The 13,503-nt window shown below is 50.9% G+C and overlaps 1 protein-coding gene across 20 annotated transcripts in view; it reads left to right on the forward strand.

The window, feature by feature from the left end:
* Positions 1 to 13,407, forward strand: part of ODF2 (outer dense fiber of sperm tails 2) — a 35,609-nt gene extending 22,202 nt beyond the window's left edge. For 19 of the 20 annotated variants that reach the window (XM_053908363.1, XM_053908366.1, XM_053908369.1 and 16 more), the window contains 10 exons: positions 80 to 265; positions 675 to 784; positions 2,360 to 2,495; positions 5,526 to 5,636; positions 5,740 to 5,844; positions 7,984 to 8,142; positions 9,482 to 9,582; positions 11,358 to 11,520; positions 11,926 to 12,051; positions 12,504 to 13,407. In XM_053908363.1, the coding sequence (XP_053764338.1) occupies positions 80 to 265; positions 675 to 784; positions 2,360 to 2,495; positions 5,526 to 5,636; positions 5,740 to 5,844; positions 7,984 to 8,142; positions 9,482 to 9,582; positions 11,358 to 11,520; positions 11,926 to 12,051; positions 12,504 to 12,692 (1,386 nt within the window). In that variant the 3' untranslated portion in view covers positions 12,693 to 13,407. Of the gene's footprint in view, positions 1 to 79; positions 266 to 674; positions 785 to 2,359; positions 2,496 to 5,525; positions 5,637 to 5,739; positions 5,845 to 7,983; positions 8,313 to 9,481; positions 9,583 to 11,357; positions 11,521 to 11,925; positions 12,052 to 12,503 lie in introns of those variants that run through there. The other variant, XM_019420941.2, reaches the window with a different exon arrangement.
* Positions 13,408 to 13,503: the final 96 nt, after the last annotated feature.

Genomic DNA, 13,503 nt, shown 5'->3' on the forward strand with positions numbered 1-13,503 from the left:
CTGCCCTCCGTCTCTGCCTTTCTTGTCTCTTCCTGCCCCCTGCCCACTCCCCCGACCCTTCCTGGCCCTCCCTCCCCAGAACCTGGAGCGCAGTGGGAACCAGCACAAGGCAGAAGTGGAGGCCATCATGGAGCAACTGAAGGAATTAAAGCAAAAGGGAGACCGGGACAAAGAAACCTTAAAGAAGGCCATCCGAGCCCAGAAGGAACGAGCTGAGAAGAGTGAGGAATATGCCGAGCAGCTGCATGTGCAACTTGCTGACAAGGTGGCAGGCCTTCCCTGAGGGCGGCCGGGGTGGCGGCAGGCGGTGGGGGTGCGGAGGGATGGTGATAGTGGAAGGGTGAATGAGCTGGGGGGGGGGGCAGTGGGTGAGTAAATGGGTAAAAGGATGAAAGCGGGGTGGCTGGCTGGCTGGCTGGAGACGAGAGATTAGAGGGGAGTTTAGCCTATGTCAGTTTTGTGGGTGGGAATGATGGTTGAGGAAGGATTTGCGAGTAGGGCGCATGTGACGGCTAGAAATCGAGAAGCTGCCGCTGGGCTCACGCAATCACCCTGGGTGCTCTCTGCAAAGGGACTGCAGGGGTGAAGAGTCGTCCAGGGTGAGCCCAGCCCCCAGCTGCCTCGGCTTCAGCGCTGACCCCAGGCTGACGGGCCCTGTTGTCCCATGTTCCCAGGATCTTTATGTCGCTGAAGCTTTATCCACTCTGGAATCATGGAGGAGCCGCTACAATCAAGTTGTGAAAGACAAGGGAGACCTGGAGCTGGAAATTATCGTCCTGAATGAGTACGTGCGTTTAGGCGACGGTGCAGGAGCTGATGAGGGAAGCAGGCAGACGGGTGGAAGGAGCCTGGCAGCCTGAGGGGGGCCCCAGCGCCCTCGCGGCTGCCATGTAGTGTCGCCAGTCAGGGGCCGCACTGGGCTGAGGTGTGGCGGCCCAGGCGGGGGCCGTGGAGGGGCCAGAACTCTCTGCTCACACAGGGCTAAGTCTGTTGCCGGTCCCTGGGCTGAGCTGGGTCCCAGTGTGCACAGCGTGGGAACTGAGCGTGCACACTGGTGTCCTCATTCCTGTGCCGGGGGGTGGGGGGGGGTGGGGGTGGGTGGATCATGTCTTCTCTCTGTCGTCTGCCCAGTAACGGCAGCTGTGTTGCCCAGCCCTCAGAAGGTCAGAGTAGGAGGCCAAAATGGCCTAAAGTTGCCGGGGACTGAACTCACACTTTTCTCGCCACTAGGCACCAGTGACCACTCAAACGTCCTCAGTGTCACCTATATTCATGTGTTCGTTCGTTTGAAAAATATTTATTGAGCATCTACTCATTATCTACAGATAGTGAAGGTAGAAGGACACGTGATACAGATGAGAGGCACTGGGGAAGAGATGCCCTGAGAAAGGGAAGTCTGAACTGGGGTTTTTGGATTTTTTTAATGTTTTTATTTATTTTTGAGAGAGAGAGAGAGAGAGAGAGAGAGGGAGAGAGAGAGAGAGAGAGAGGGAGGGAGGATGGGAGGGGCAGAGAAAGAGGGAGACAGAGAATCCAGAGCAGAATCCGAGCTGTCAGTACAGAGCTTGGTGTGGGGCTCGAACTCACAAACTGTGAGATCATGACCTGAGCTGAAGTTGGACACAACCAACTGAGCCACCCGGGCATCCCGGAACTGGGTTTTTAAGGCTGAGGAGGAGATTGCCGGGTAAAACAACGGGATATGTTTGCTTGGGCCTAGTCTGTGCTTAGCAAATATTTGCCGAATGAACTGTAATTGATCATTACTGAGAGCACATACCGTGTAAAGGTTCTGTATTGGGTCTGTGAGCCCGAATGCTCCTGTGAGGCCACAGTCCTCGTTACTGGATTATAGCCCTGATGAGTGATGGAGGGGAAGGGGGAGGGAGCGAGGGCCGGGGCAGCTGGCTTCTCTCCCATCGTGCCGTATACATTCACTGCAGTCCCCACCCGTACTAGGCGAGTGTTCACACCTGTGAACAAGGAAGTGTAATGTCTGGGGGTGTCCCTGACCACCCAGGCTCGGAGTTCTGTCCTGATTTTAAGACCTGCTGGACTGAGATCCAGGGGGTGCCATGGAGAGCTGGGAAGCGACCCCGTCTCTGGTTCTTGTCTTTAGGGAGTGTCTTGGCCTCATGGGAGGATCAGGACACAGAAGGCTTTTGGAGGGGGTGGAATGGGAGACCAATCTGAAGGCTGTCAGAAGAGGTGGGGTACATGGGAACGCCACAGTGGCAGACAGGGCACAGAGATGGGACTGGCTGGGGAGGAACCCTTGGGCCCACGCCACACAAAGACCTGGCTCCTCAGAACCCATGCAATTGCTTCTCTTGTCTGCTTTCACTCTGCGACCTCCCAGCCGGGTGACAGATCTTGTAAACCAACAACAAACGTTGGAGGAGAAGATGCGGGAAGACCGGGACAGCCTGGTGGAGAGACTACACCGGCAGACTGCTGAGTATTCCGCGTTCAAGCTAGAGAACGAGAGGCTGAAGGTCTGTCGTGAGAGCAGGCTGGCACCATGGGTGGAGGACAGTGGCGCTGCTGGTGGGGCACTCTCGATGGGGCCCCAAGGATGACCCGGGGTTCTTCAGGGGGCCTGGAGGCAGGAGCCTGATTAGGAGGGCGTGTGCCGGAGTCGGGCCTGGATTCAAGTCCTGACCGCCTCTTGCTAGTACAGGCCCCGGGTTAGACGGTTCATCCTTTGTCCCCGAGGTTTCCTTAGCAGGAGGAAAGGGTGCCTGGTGAGAATGTGGCAATGCATGTGAGACACTTAACACACACACTCAGCCATCGGAGGAGGACACTGACACCTGGGGGGCTGCTGGCCCCTTCATGTGTATCCACTCTCCCTTTAACCTCCTGATAATAGGGTGGTCGTCTCTGCTTTATAGAATAAAGAAGCATGCTTCGAGAGGGGTCAGGTTTGTTGCCCAGATTTTGCCCTTGGAAGTGTTGGAGTTCGGATTTGAAGCCGATTCTCGTTCTGGAGTTTCGGCTTTTAACCACTTGCTCTACACCCAGCACAGCAGGGACGAGAGGCACCTGAACCAAGGTTCCTATTTCAGAGCCAGGTTGGATCCTATTAATTGATCTGGACAATAACATGTGGGCCTGTTTATTTATTTTTTAAAATATTTTGTTTTTATGTAATTTCTTTTTTAAAAGAATTTTTTTAAGTGTATTTGTTTAGAGAGAGATAGAGACAGAGTGAGTGGGGAAGGGTCAGAGAGAGAGGAAGAAGAGAGAGAATCCCAGGCAGGCTCTGCGCCATCAGCACAGAGCCCGATGTGGGGCTCGAACTCACGAAACCTGAGCTCATAACCTGAGCCGAAACCGAGAGTGGGACGCTTAACTAACTGAGTCACCCAGGCACCCCGTATTTTTATGTAATTTCTACACCCAACTTGAGGCTTGAACTCACAAACCTGAGATCGAGAGTCACATACTTAACCGACTGAGCCAGCCACGCACCCCTAGATTAATTTTTTTTTTTTTTTTTTTTTACTGGTTTATTTGTTAAGATTGATTTTAAAAGAAGTATGACATATGGCAAGGTACACACATTCTAGAATTTTCATGAAGTGAACACATTTTTGTCCATCAGTCACCTTGACCCAAACCTTATTAGCACCCCGGTGACCTCACCTGCTTATAAGCCCCCCTGTGAAGGTGACCGTTATCCTGACTTCAGTCACCACAGGTTAGCTAGCCTGGTTTTGAATTTTGTGCCTGGCTTTCATACAGCATTATGGTCGCGAGCAATCCGTGCCGTGTGACAGGTCTCATTCTTAATGCTGTCCGGTCTGCTTTTGCACGACCACACCACAGTAGATCTATCCATTCTACTGTCAGTGGATATCTTCGTGTACCTTTGGGTGCACCTGTTTGGTGTTTTTTTTTTTTTTTAATTTTTTTTTTTAACGTTTATTCGTGTTTTGAGCGAGACAGAGCCAACGAGCAGGGGAGGGGCAGAGAGAGCCCGATATCAGGCACAGAGCCTGATACGGGGCTCAAACCACGAACGGTGAGATGGTGACCTGAGCCGAAGTCGGATGCTTAACCGACTGAGCCACCCAGAATTTGTAAATTAAATTCTACCTTGAGGTAGAGTTGCCGGGTCATCAGATAGCATAAATTCGGCTTTGGTAGAAGTCACCACAGAATAAGACGGTTGTACAAATTCACCCTCCCGTCAGGGATGTGTGGAAGGTAAGAGTTGCTCTGTGACTCCTCGGGGACACTTGGTACCGTCAGCCTTTCCCACTGGAGCCACTCAGCGGGGGGAGGGGTGGTTGCTGGGGAAATGAAAGTCAGCCTCCAAGCCTAACAAGTGGTTAGGGGGTTGGTTACAGTACGTGTGTCTGTGAAGCGTAACACAGTGTGGCCATTCAAAATAATGTTTTTAGGAGTCTGTTGTCTTAGATGATGATTACAAAGTTCACAGTGGAAGTTTAACACAGTGCACAAATGTGACGCGGAAGTCTTGTTCTTCCTTAACTGTACATAGGTATTTTTCCGGTTGTTTTCCCCCAATACTAATATAGACATTCAAACACATACATACCCGTTATTCTGCAGCCTGCTTTTCTCATTCAACCATACTTCACGGATATCTTTTTAGGTCAGGTTTGGGTTTGGTTTGGTTTGGTTTGGTTTTTTAGCTTTATCTCTTTCAGTGACTGCATATTGTTTTATTGTATTGAGATACAATGATTTCTTTTGTTCCATCTACTGAGGTGAACATTTAGGCTGTAGGAGGACATTTGTTGACTTGAGAAGTAGGTATAACATCGTTGCTACTTGCAAAAGCATGTTGCAAAGTAGTAAGTACAATATAATCCCATTCTTGCTGAAAAAAAAAAGTACTCAGCTACTGACAGAAAGCCATAAACCAAGGCATCCCTTGGTGCAATCATCATGTATCACAATTAGTTTTCCTTGGTCTTATCTCCATAGTCTTTAACTTTTAATTTAACTTTTAATTATGTATTGCTTTTGTAATAAGAACAAGAAAACACAGGGGTCGCTTACTTGCATCTACACTTGACCCTTGAACTGCATGGGTCCACTTATATGCAGATTTTTTTTGGATACAGTTCAGGACTATACGTGTATTTTCTCTTCCTTATGATTTTCCCAATGTTTTCTTTGCTCTAGCTCACTTTATTGTAAGAGTACAGTATCTAAGACACCTAGCATACAGAATAGGTATTAATTGACTCTATGTGTTATTGGGAAGTCTTCCGGTCAACAGTAGGTTACTAGAAATAGTTAAGTTTCGGGGGAGTCAAAAGTTCTATGTGCATTTTTGATCGTGTGGGAGGTCGGTGCCCCTAGGCCCCCCATCGCTCAACGGTCAAGTTCTTTCTTCACTTGAGTCGCCCTGGCGCACCTTGACTTCGGGTGTGGGTGTGAGGTGTCAGGGCTTCCCCCGGCTGGCCACTTGCAGTGGGAGGTGAGGGTGGGATGGCTGTCTGCTCTGGGAAGCTTCCTGTGGGTTACTCAGTAGGCACCCCTTCTAGGCTAGTTTCGCCCCGATGGAGGACAAGCTCAATCAGGCGCACATCGAGGTGCAGCAGCTGAAGGCGTCGGTTAAGAACTATGAAGGGATGATCGACAACTATAAGAGTCAGGTAGGTGGTCTGCGCGAGGTCAGCCAGGAGGCCTCTCCCAGGAAGGGTCGGGGGGAAAGGTGTTTTTCACTGAAACTCGGCCCAATGCTTTGGCGGCTCCTAGGTGATGAAGACCAGACTGGAGGCTGATGAAGTGGCCGCCCAGCTAGAACGCTGTGACAAAGAGAACAAGATCCTTAAAGATGAGATGAACAAAGAGATCGAAGCGGTACTGCTCCCCTTCCTTGCTTTCTTCCGCCATCCAGTCCCATGTCTGCCAGTCTGTCCCTCTGGGCTTCCTTGATTTGGACCAGAAAATTGAGTTTTCTCATTGCTGGGCTGGTCCACACTACTGTGTATGTGCCTTCTCCCTGCTCTTGCTCGCTCGCTCTCTCTCTCTCTCGCTCTCGCTGTCTCGCTGCTGCTTTCCTCCTGGTTTTCTTCTTCAGTTTCCTTAAAATAATCTCCCCTGCTTAGAGCAAATCCAAGTGGATTCAGGTGCTAAGATCTGCCAGGTCTTGGCCATGCCTGTTTTGTTCTGCACCAACCCAAAGACGTGCCTCTCCTTCCCCTTTCCCCAAAGAACCTTATTCTTTTAGAGACAGCTTGGATCTCTAGAGACAAAGGGGTCATCTTATTATTACCTTTATCTTTTTTTTTTTAATTTTAATTTTTTTAAATTTACATCCCAATTAGTTAGCATATAGTACAACAGTGATTTCAGGAGTAGATTCCTTAGTGCCCCTTGCCCGTTTAGCCCATCCCCGCTCCCACAACCCCTCCCGTAACCCTCAGTTTGTTCTCCATATTTATGAGTCTCTTCTGTTTTGTCCCCCTCCCTGTTTTTATTTTTGTTTCCCTTCCCTTATGTTCATCTGTTTTGTCTCTTAAAGTCCTCATATGAGTGAAGTCATATGATTTTTGTCTTTCTCTGACTCTCTAATTTCACTTAACATAATACCCTCCAGTTCCATCCACGTAGTTGCAAATGGCAAGATTTCATTCTTTTTGATTGCCGAGTAATACTCCATTGTCTATATGTACCACATCTTCTTTATCCATTCTTCCATCAGTGGACATTTGGGCTCTTTCCATCCTTTGGCTATTGTGGAGAGTGCTGCTATAAACATGGGGGTGCATCCGTCCCTTCGAAATAGCACACCTGTATCCCTTGGATAAATGCTGAGTAGTACAATTGCTGGGTCGTAGGGTAGTTCCATTTTTAATTTTTTGAGAAACCTCCATACTGTTTTCCAGAGTGGCTGCACCAGCTTGCATTCCCATTACTGTTACCTTTAGAGATGGACTGAGTAGTCCAGGTCCAGCCACTAACCTGTGTCATAGCCTTGGGCAAGTCCCTGCCCCATCTGGTCCTCAGCCTCTTTGTTAATTTTTTTTTTTTAATTTATTTATTTTTGAGAGACAGAGAGAGACAGAGCATGAGCAGAGGAGGGGCAGAGAGAGAGGGAGACACAGAATGCGAAGCAGGCTCCAGGCTGTGAGCTGTCAGCACAGAGCCCGATGTGGGGCTCGAACTCAAGAATCACAAGATCATGACCTAGGCCAAAGTCAGTTGCTAAACTGACTGAGCCACTCAGGTGCCCCCAGTCTCCTTGTTAATATAGGGATGGGCTAAATCAGAGAGTTCTGACCTTCTCCTCTGAGCTGTAGCATTGGGATTGCCTTCCTAGGGGCTTTGGAGTTAGACTGGACCTTAATCCTGGCTCTACCAGTTTCTTTTCTTATTTTTTTTTTTTAATGTCTATTTATTTATTTGGGGGGAGGGACAGAGAGAGAGGGAGAGAGAGAGAATCCCAAGCAAGCTCTGTACTGTCAGTGCACACTGTCAGCATGCAGCCCGATGTGGGGCTCAAACTCACAAACTGTGAGATCATGACCTGAGCGGAAATCAAGACACTTAACTAACTAAGCCACCCACGCACCCCTGTCTCTATCAGTTTCTAGCTGAGCAGCCTTAGGGAAATGACTTTGCTCCCTTGATCCTTAGAGTCCTTCCACTGGGACAACAGCACCAAGCTGATAGGTTGTTGTATGAATTCATTGAGTAATTCAGAGAGCTGTCAGCACAGTAACTAGGTCCTGGTATTTGCTACGTGATTGCCTTTGTTATTCAATGGCGAGAGGAGTGGCAGGCTCAGGTGGAAAGTTAGGGTCCATTGTGTCCCTTGGAGAAGAGCCCTCCGCTGCCAGTGGCCTGTGGGGAGGGCAGGCCACATTCCTGCCTGTGGTTCCCACAGGATCCTCTTCTGGGGACCGCCGGCAGCCCTGCCCTAATTCCAAAGGACTTTGCTTGGTCCCACAAGCAGCGGGGGCCCTTCCCAACGGTGGGTTTTTCTCCCCACTGCAGGCCCGTAGGCAGTTCCAGTCCCAGCTGGCTGACCTGCAGCAGCTGCCTGACATCCTCAAGATCACAGAGGCTAAGCTGGCAGAGTGCCAAGACCAGCTGCAGGGTTACGAGAGGAAGAACATCGACCTCACAGCCATCATATCAGACCTGCGCAGCCGGGTAAGGGACTGGCAGAAAGGGTCCCACGAACTGGCCAGAGCAGGGGCCCGCTTACCAAGATGAGCTGCACGCCCCCCCCAAGGGAGGACCACTTCCTTTTTCTTGGCTGCTGCTTTCTGAAAGGAGTGAGCGATCATCAGTGCTGTGAAATAAAAGTCTGGTGTGCCAAATGCCTTGTGTTTGCACAAAGTGATTGTAGTTATAGGAGCCGTCACTCTCCGGTGCTGCCCCGCCCCTCCCTCCCCCCTCCCCGCCCCCCAGCCTGTGCTTCCAGTCCCTCTGCCCTTCATGCTCTGCTGCAGTGCTCGGCCACACCCCCAGGGGGAGACACCCAGCCTGGGAGGAGGGGGGGATGTTCTCTCTCCCAACTTTCTCTTGCTCCAGCTGCCTTTCCCGACTCTTACCAGGTCCACTGCCTGAGGTTCTGTCCAGAAAGAGGGCTCCCTTCCTCCCAGAAGCATTCTGCCTCTGGGTTACTGGAATCCTGCCTACAGTCTAAGAAATTACATGCCTCTCGTTTGCAGTGGGACCTTGGGCGAGGCCCTCCCCCTGTTTTGACCTCCTTCCTTGTAATAACAAAAGTAGCTATTGTTTTTCGAGCACGGACTTTGTGCGCCAGTATTCTCCCCCGTAATTCTCCCAGGAATGTTGTGAGGTGTAGATATTCTTTTTCTCCGTTTTCCAGAAAGCAGCCCAAGGCATAGAGGCCTAATTTCCTGAGGTTCCAGAGCTGAGAGTTAGTGACCAGGGTTTGGAACTCAGCCAGTTACACCTGCTTCCCAAGCCCACATTTGCAGTCCTCTTAAATTGCCTGCCTGCCCTTGAACCTGAGTATTCTCAGGGCCTCGAGAGCCTGATAGCTGAAGCTTCTGTGTACAGCAGCCCTCTGGATAACTTCTCAAACTTGCCAGCCTGAAAGACTTGATAGGTTTCCTGTTGCCTGTACTTGTCCCCACTTAAAGGGAGAATGACATCAGCAGTGCCGACAGTGTAGTTGGTAACGCTCTGTGGCATGTCGTGTGGGCCAGTTTAGCCCAGCATCTGCTTCTGCCTTCTCATGTCTGCCCCGGATCCCATTGAGTGGCCTCTCCTGATCAAGAAAGCATCGCCGTGGTTCTTCGGGATCAAACCTGGCTTCTCTACGTGCGGGAAGGCCTTCACGGGAGTCGGGCCTAACCTGTCCCCACTCTCCTCTCTCGTCCAGGTTGTGCGTTGAGACTTGGATGCCTGCTGAGGGCAGCGTGTCTCCCTCCTGGGTGTGGATGACAGGTCCTAGGGGGAAGGGAGGGCTGCACAGGGAAGTTCCTTCATAAACCAGTCTGTGTTCCTGTCATTTTAGATCGAACATCAGGGGGACAAGCTGGAGATGGCAAGAGAGAAACATCAGGCTTCCCAGAAGGAAAATAAACAGCTGAGTCTGAAGGTGGATGAACTGGAGAGGTTAGAGGCACTTGGTCCCATCTCTGTCCTCTTCCTAGGACCTGAGACTTTCAGCCACTTAGCTGCTTTGGGCTTAGTGTGCAGAAGTGTTTGAGGGACTCGAGGCCCTAGAAGGTACTGGGCAGACCCCAGAGGAAAAGCTGCTTCCATTGCAGTGGTAAGCATTGTGGGAGAGAGGAAGATGGTCTTTTGACTGGGGGATGCTCCAGAACAGTGTGGTCAAGTTCAGACCACCCACAGGCTCTACCTACCAAAAAGGCACACTTCACCCGAGCAAACCAGCAGGACTAATATAAGGCGGTGAGGGGGCATTCCCGTGCCCTCCCTACCCCCGCCTCATTCTGCTCTTCATTTCTGATCATCCTTCCCTAAGATCTTTCTTTTTTTCTGTTTTTTTTTTTTTAATGTTTATTTTTGAGAGAGAGAGAAAAAAAAAAAAACAACAGCATGTGTCAGGGAGGGGCAGAGAGAGAGGGAGACACAGAATCCCAAGCAGGCTCCAGGCTCCAAGCTATCAGCACAGAGCCCGACGCGGGGCTCGAACCCACAAGCTGAGATCAAGACCTGAGCTGAACTCAAGATGGTCACTCAACCAGCTGAGCCACCCAGACGCCCCATGCCCAAGACCTTTCTGATCTGATTCTTCTCTTTTACCTATGGACTATTAGAGGCAGTCAGGTGAAGAGTACAGCTTTTGGAGTCAGCAGCCCTGGCCTTGGGTCCCAGCTTGGCCACTTAACCTGCATTGTGATCTTGAGCAAATCACTGAACCCTTTTGAACCTCTGTTTACTCACCCTGAGAAAGGGATCAAGGTAGGGGTAACAATCTAGCTCATGAGGTTATCAAAAGTCTTCCAGGAGATAATCCTCAAAGGCCTTAGCGCATTATCTGGCACAGAAAAATGCACCATATAGTTAGTGTATATTAGTTGCTATTATCCCAATGTTGAATATGAGGAAACCGAGCATGGAGAGAGGCTAAGTGACGTGCCCAGGGTGACACAGCTGGTATCTGGCAAAGCTGCGACATAGGCCCCCTGACTGTCCTCCTCTGGAGCTCTTAGCATCTGTAAAATGAGGGCTGGAGCCTTAGTTAGAGATGCAAGGCCTTTGGCCCTGGGATGCTCTGGCTGCCCAGGTGGCTCGTGCAGCCTGCATGTGGGGACTTGGGCTGGGCTCCTAGGCTCCGCTCTGGTCCACTGGCTTCCAACATGCAGCTGGACTCAGCAGGACTTACAGAACTTTCAATTGGAAGGTGTTCTGGAATTGCGGTGGGGACCCCGTGTGCCCATCAGGAGTCACTGCAACCCCACGGTGGATCACATAAGCAGTAGAGGGGGTACCAGCTGATGTCCTTCTGCTGAGGGGGCAGCAGTGAGCACAAGTTGAGGGCATGGGTTTTGGTGACAGACCTGCCAGCTGTGCTGACCTTGGGCCAATGACCTCAGCTCTCAGTGCCTCAGTTTCTTCCTCTGTAAAGTGGGGATAATGGTGGCGCCCACCTTCCTTAGCTGCAAGGTGCTGTGTTACTAACAACAGGTACGCTCGTCTGTGCTTGCCCGCCCACTCTCCACACAGTCCTGAGCTGCCCTGGCTTCTCGGCTCCCTGCTTGCTGCCTTGCTGATCGGCAGGTTTCTTTGGTTTATTCCTGTGGTTCCTTGGAGACTCTTGGCATGATGAGAACCCCAGCCCAGGGGTGGCTGGCAGCCTCCTGGCGGGGTGGAACAGGACAGGTCGGGGTACGAGCCAGATCTGATTAAGTGCTTCCATCTAGGAAACTGGAGGCAACCAGCGCCCAGAATATCGAGTTCCTACAGGTGATTGCCAAGAGGGAGGAAGCGATCCACCAGTCCCAGCTGCGGCTAGAGGAGAAAACACGGGAATGTGGGACCCTGGCCAGGCAGTTGGAGAGCGCCATCGAAGATGCTAGGAGGCAGGTCAGTCTTGATTCCATTGCTAACTAGCTCTGTGACCTTGGGCCAAGTCACCTGACCTCTCTGAGCCTATTGCCCCATCTAAAAAAGGGGGTGCAGTAGTGGCACCTGCCTCGCGAATTTGTCCCAAGGATCAAATGAGCAATTACTGTAAAGGCTCTGGCACTTGATCACGATGACTCATTCACTTGCTGCCTGCGTGGGACTCAGCCAGGTTTTCCACAGCTTAGGTGATGTTCTTGGGGTGTGGGGAAAGGGCAGGTGAAGTGGGCTGCAGAAGTCCCTGGAGTTAGCTCCTGCCACAAGGCACCAGAGAACCATCCGTAGTGATGTGCGAGACCAGAGTGGGAGTGGCTCAGCCTTCCGGGTGCCAGGTAAGCCAGCCCCACCTCCGTGCCTTCTGGGCAGGTGGAACAGACCAAGGAGCATGCAGTCTCCAAGGAGCGAGCTGCCCAGAACAAAATCCTGGACCTTGAGACCCAGCTGAGCAGGACCAAGACGGAGCTCAGCCAGCTGCGGCGGAGCCGAGACGACGTGAGTCGGGCTGGAGGGCGGGGGCCGGAGAGAAGGGAGTGGGTTGAGATTTTAGCTTCCTGGGGCCTGCGGGGCAAGGTGTTTCATGGAGGTTTTTAGGAATATGACATGGTTTGATTTTTCTCAACTCACTTTCCAATCCCTTAGGGATATCCCAGGCAGATTCCTTTTTTTTTTTTTTTTTTTAAATCAACAGCTTTGTTAAGATATCATTTACATACCATAAAATTCACTCCTTTCAATGGTACAATTCCGTGTTTTTTAGTGTGTTCACGGAGGTGCGCCATTGCCACCACAATCTAAGTTTAGACTCTTCTCGGAAAGAAACCCCGTGCCCATTAGCGGTCACGCCCATTCTCTTGCCCTCAGCTCCTGGCAACCCCTGCCCAAGTCTCTAGGGATCCATCCTGGACATTTCACACACTTGACTCCTTTTTTGTTGCTCCTCATAGGCTGACCGTCGCTACCAGAGCCGGCTGCAAGACCTCAAAGATCGCCTGGAGCAGTCGGAGAGCACCAATCGCAGCATGCAGAACTACGTCCAGTTCCTCAAGTCGTCTTATGCCAACGTGTTTGGGGACAGTCCCTACACTACCTTCCTCACCAGCTCTCCCATCCGCTCCCGATCTCCTCCCACCTAAGCCCGCCAGTCTCGGGCCAGGAGCCCGAACTGATGTCCTGGGAACTGAAGAGTGGCCAAGCCACAGCTGGAAAGCCTGCCGCTTTCCTCTCTCTTCCACTGATGAAGTGTGTTCAGGATCTTGTCTTAGCTACCGACTCCAGAAAAGTCCCTAAAGCACTAGGGGGAGTGAAACAGGAACCACTCGGTTTTCTCCTCTCTGATAGAGTCACCTGATGGAAATTTTTAATTACCTTGACAGGCCTTAAATCTACTGATCTTAGGGTACCAGATTTTAACTCACCATGACTTTGCTCCTTCCTTTCCTGAGCAAATGTCTGGACTGGACTTTGTCTTCCGGTCCCCTTATAGCCCTCCTCTTCCGAGGAATCTCTCTCTTGGGCTTTCTCTGACCAGCACCAGCAGGAGCTGTTAGCCAGAGGTCCTCACCACCCCTCCTGGGCTGTGAGCACATCCACCTGCTGTTTGGGTACAGTGTTTTTCCCCAAGGCCCTCCTCCCACGCCTGGTGGAAATCTCACACCCAAGTTTCCTCAAGGCCACTTGCCCCTGAGCACTTCACAATAGACACTGCAGGGCTTGTGTCCAGTGGCCTTTTAAAAGTATAATCCCAATCCCATTGGTTTGTGTTTCTGTTTGCTAGATTTGTATCTATGGAATGCCTTTATTCTGGAAATAATGTGTGTTGTGTTTTACAAAAAACTTTTCTAGTCAATATGTAAGACTCCACTGGATGATTTCTTTTACCCACCCCATCCCTTTTCTAAAAATGATTACAGACAATGCTGCAGGAGAGCCAGTAAACAAGTACTT

This window comes from Panthera pardus, unplaced genomic scaffold (genome assembly GCF_024362965.1).
Source record: "Panthera pardus isolate Hobbes unplaced genomic scaffold, ASM2436296v1 HiC_scaffold_20, whole genome shotgun sequence".
In the NCBI taxonomy this organism is placed as follows: domain Eukaryota; kingdom Metazoa; phylum Chordata; class Mammalia; order Carnivora; family Felidae; genus Panthera; species Panthera pardus.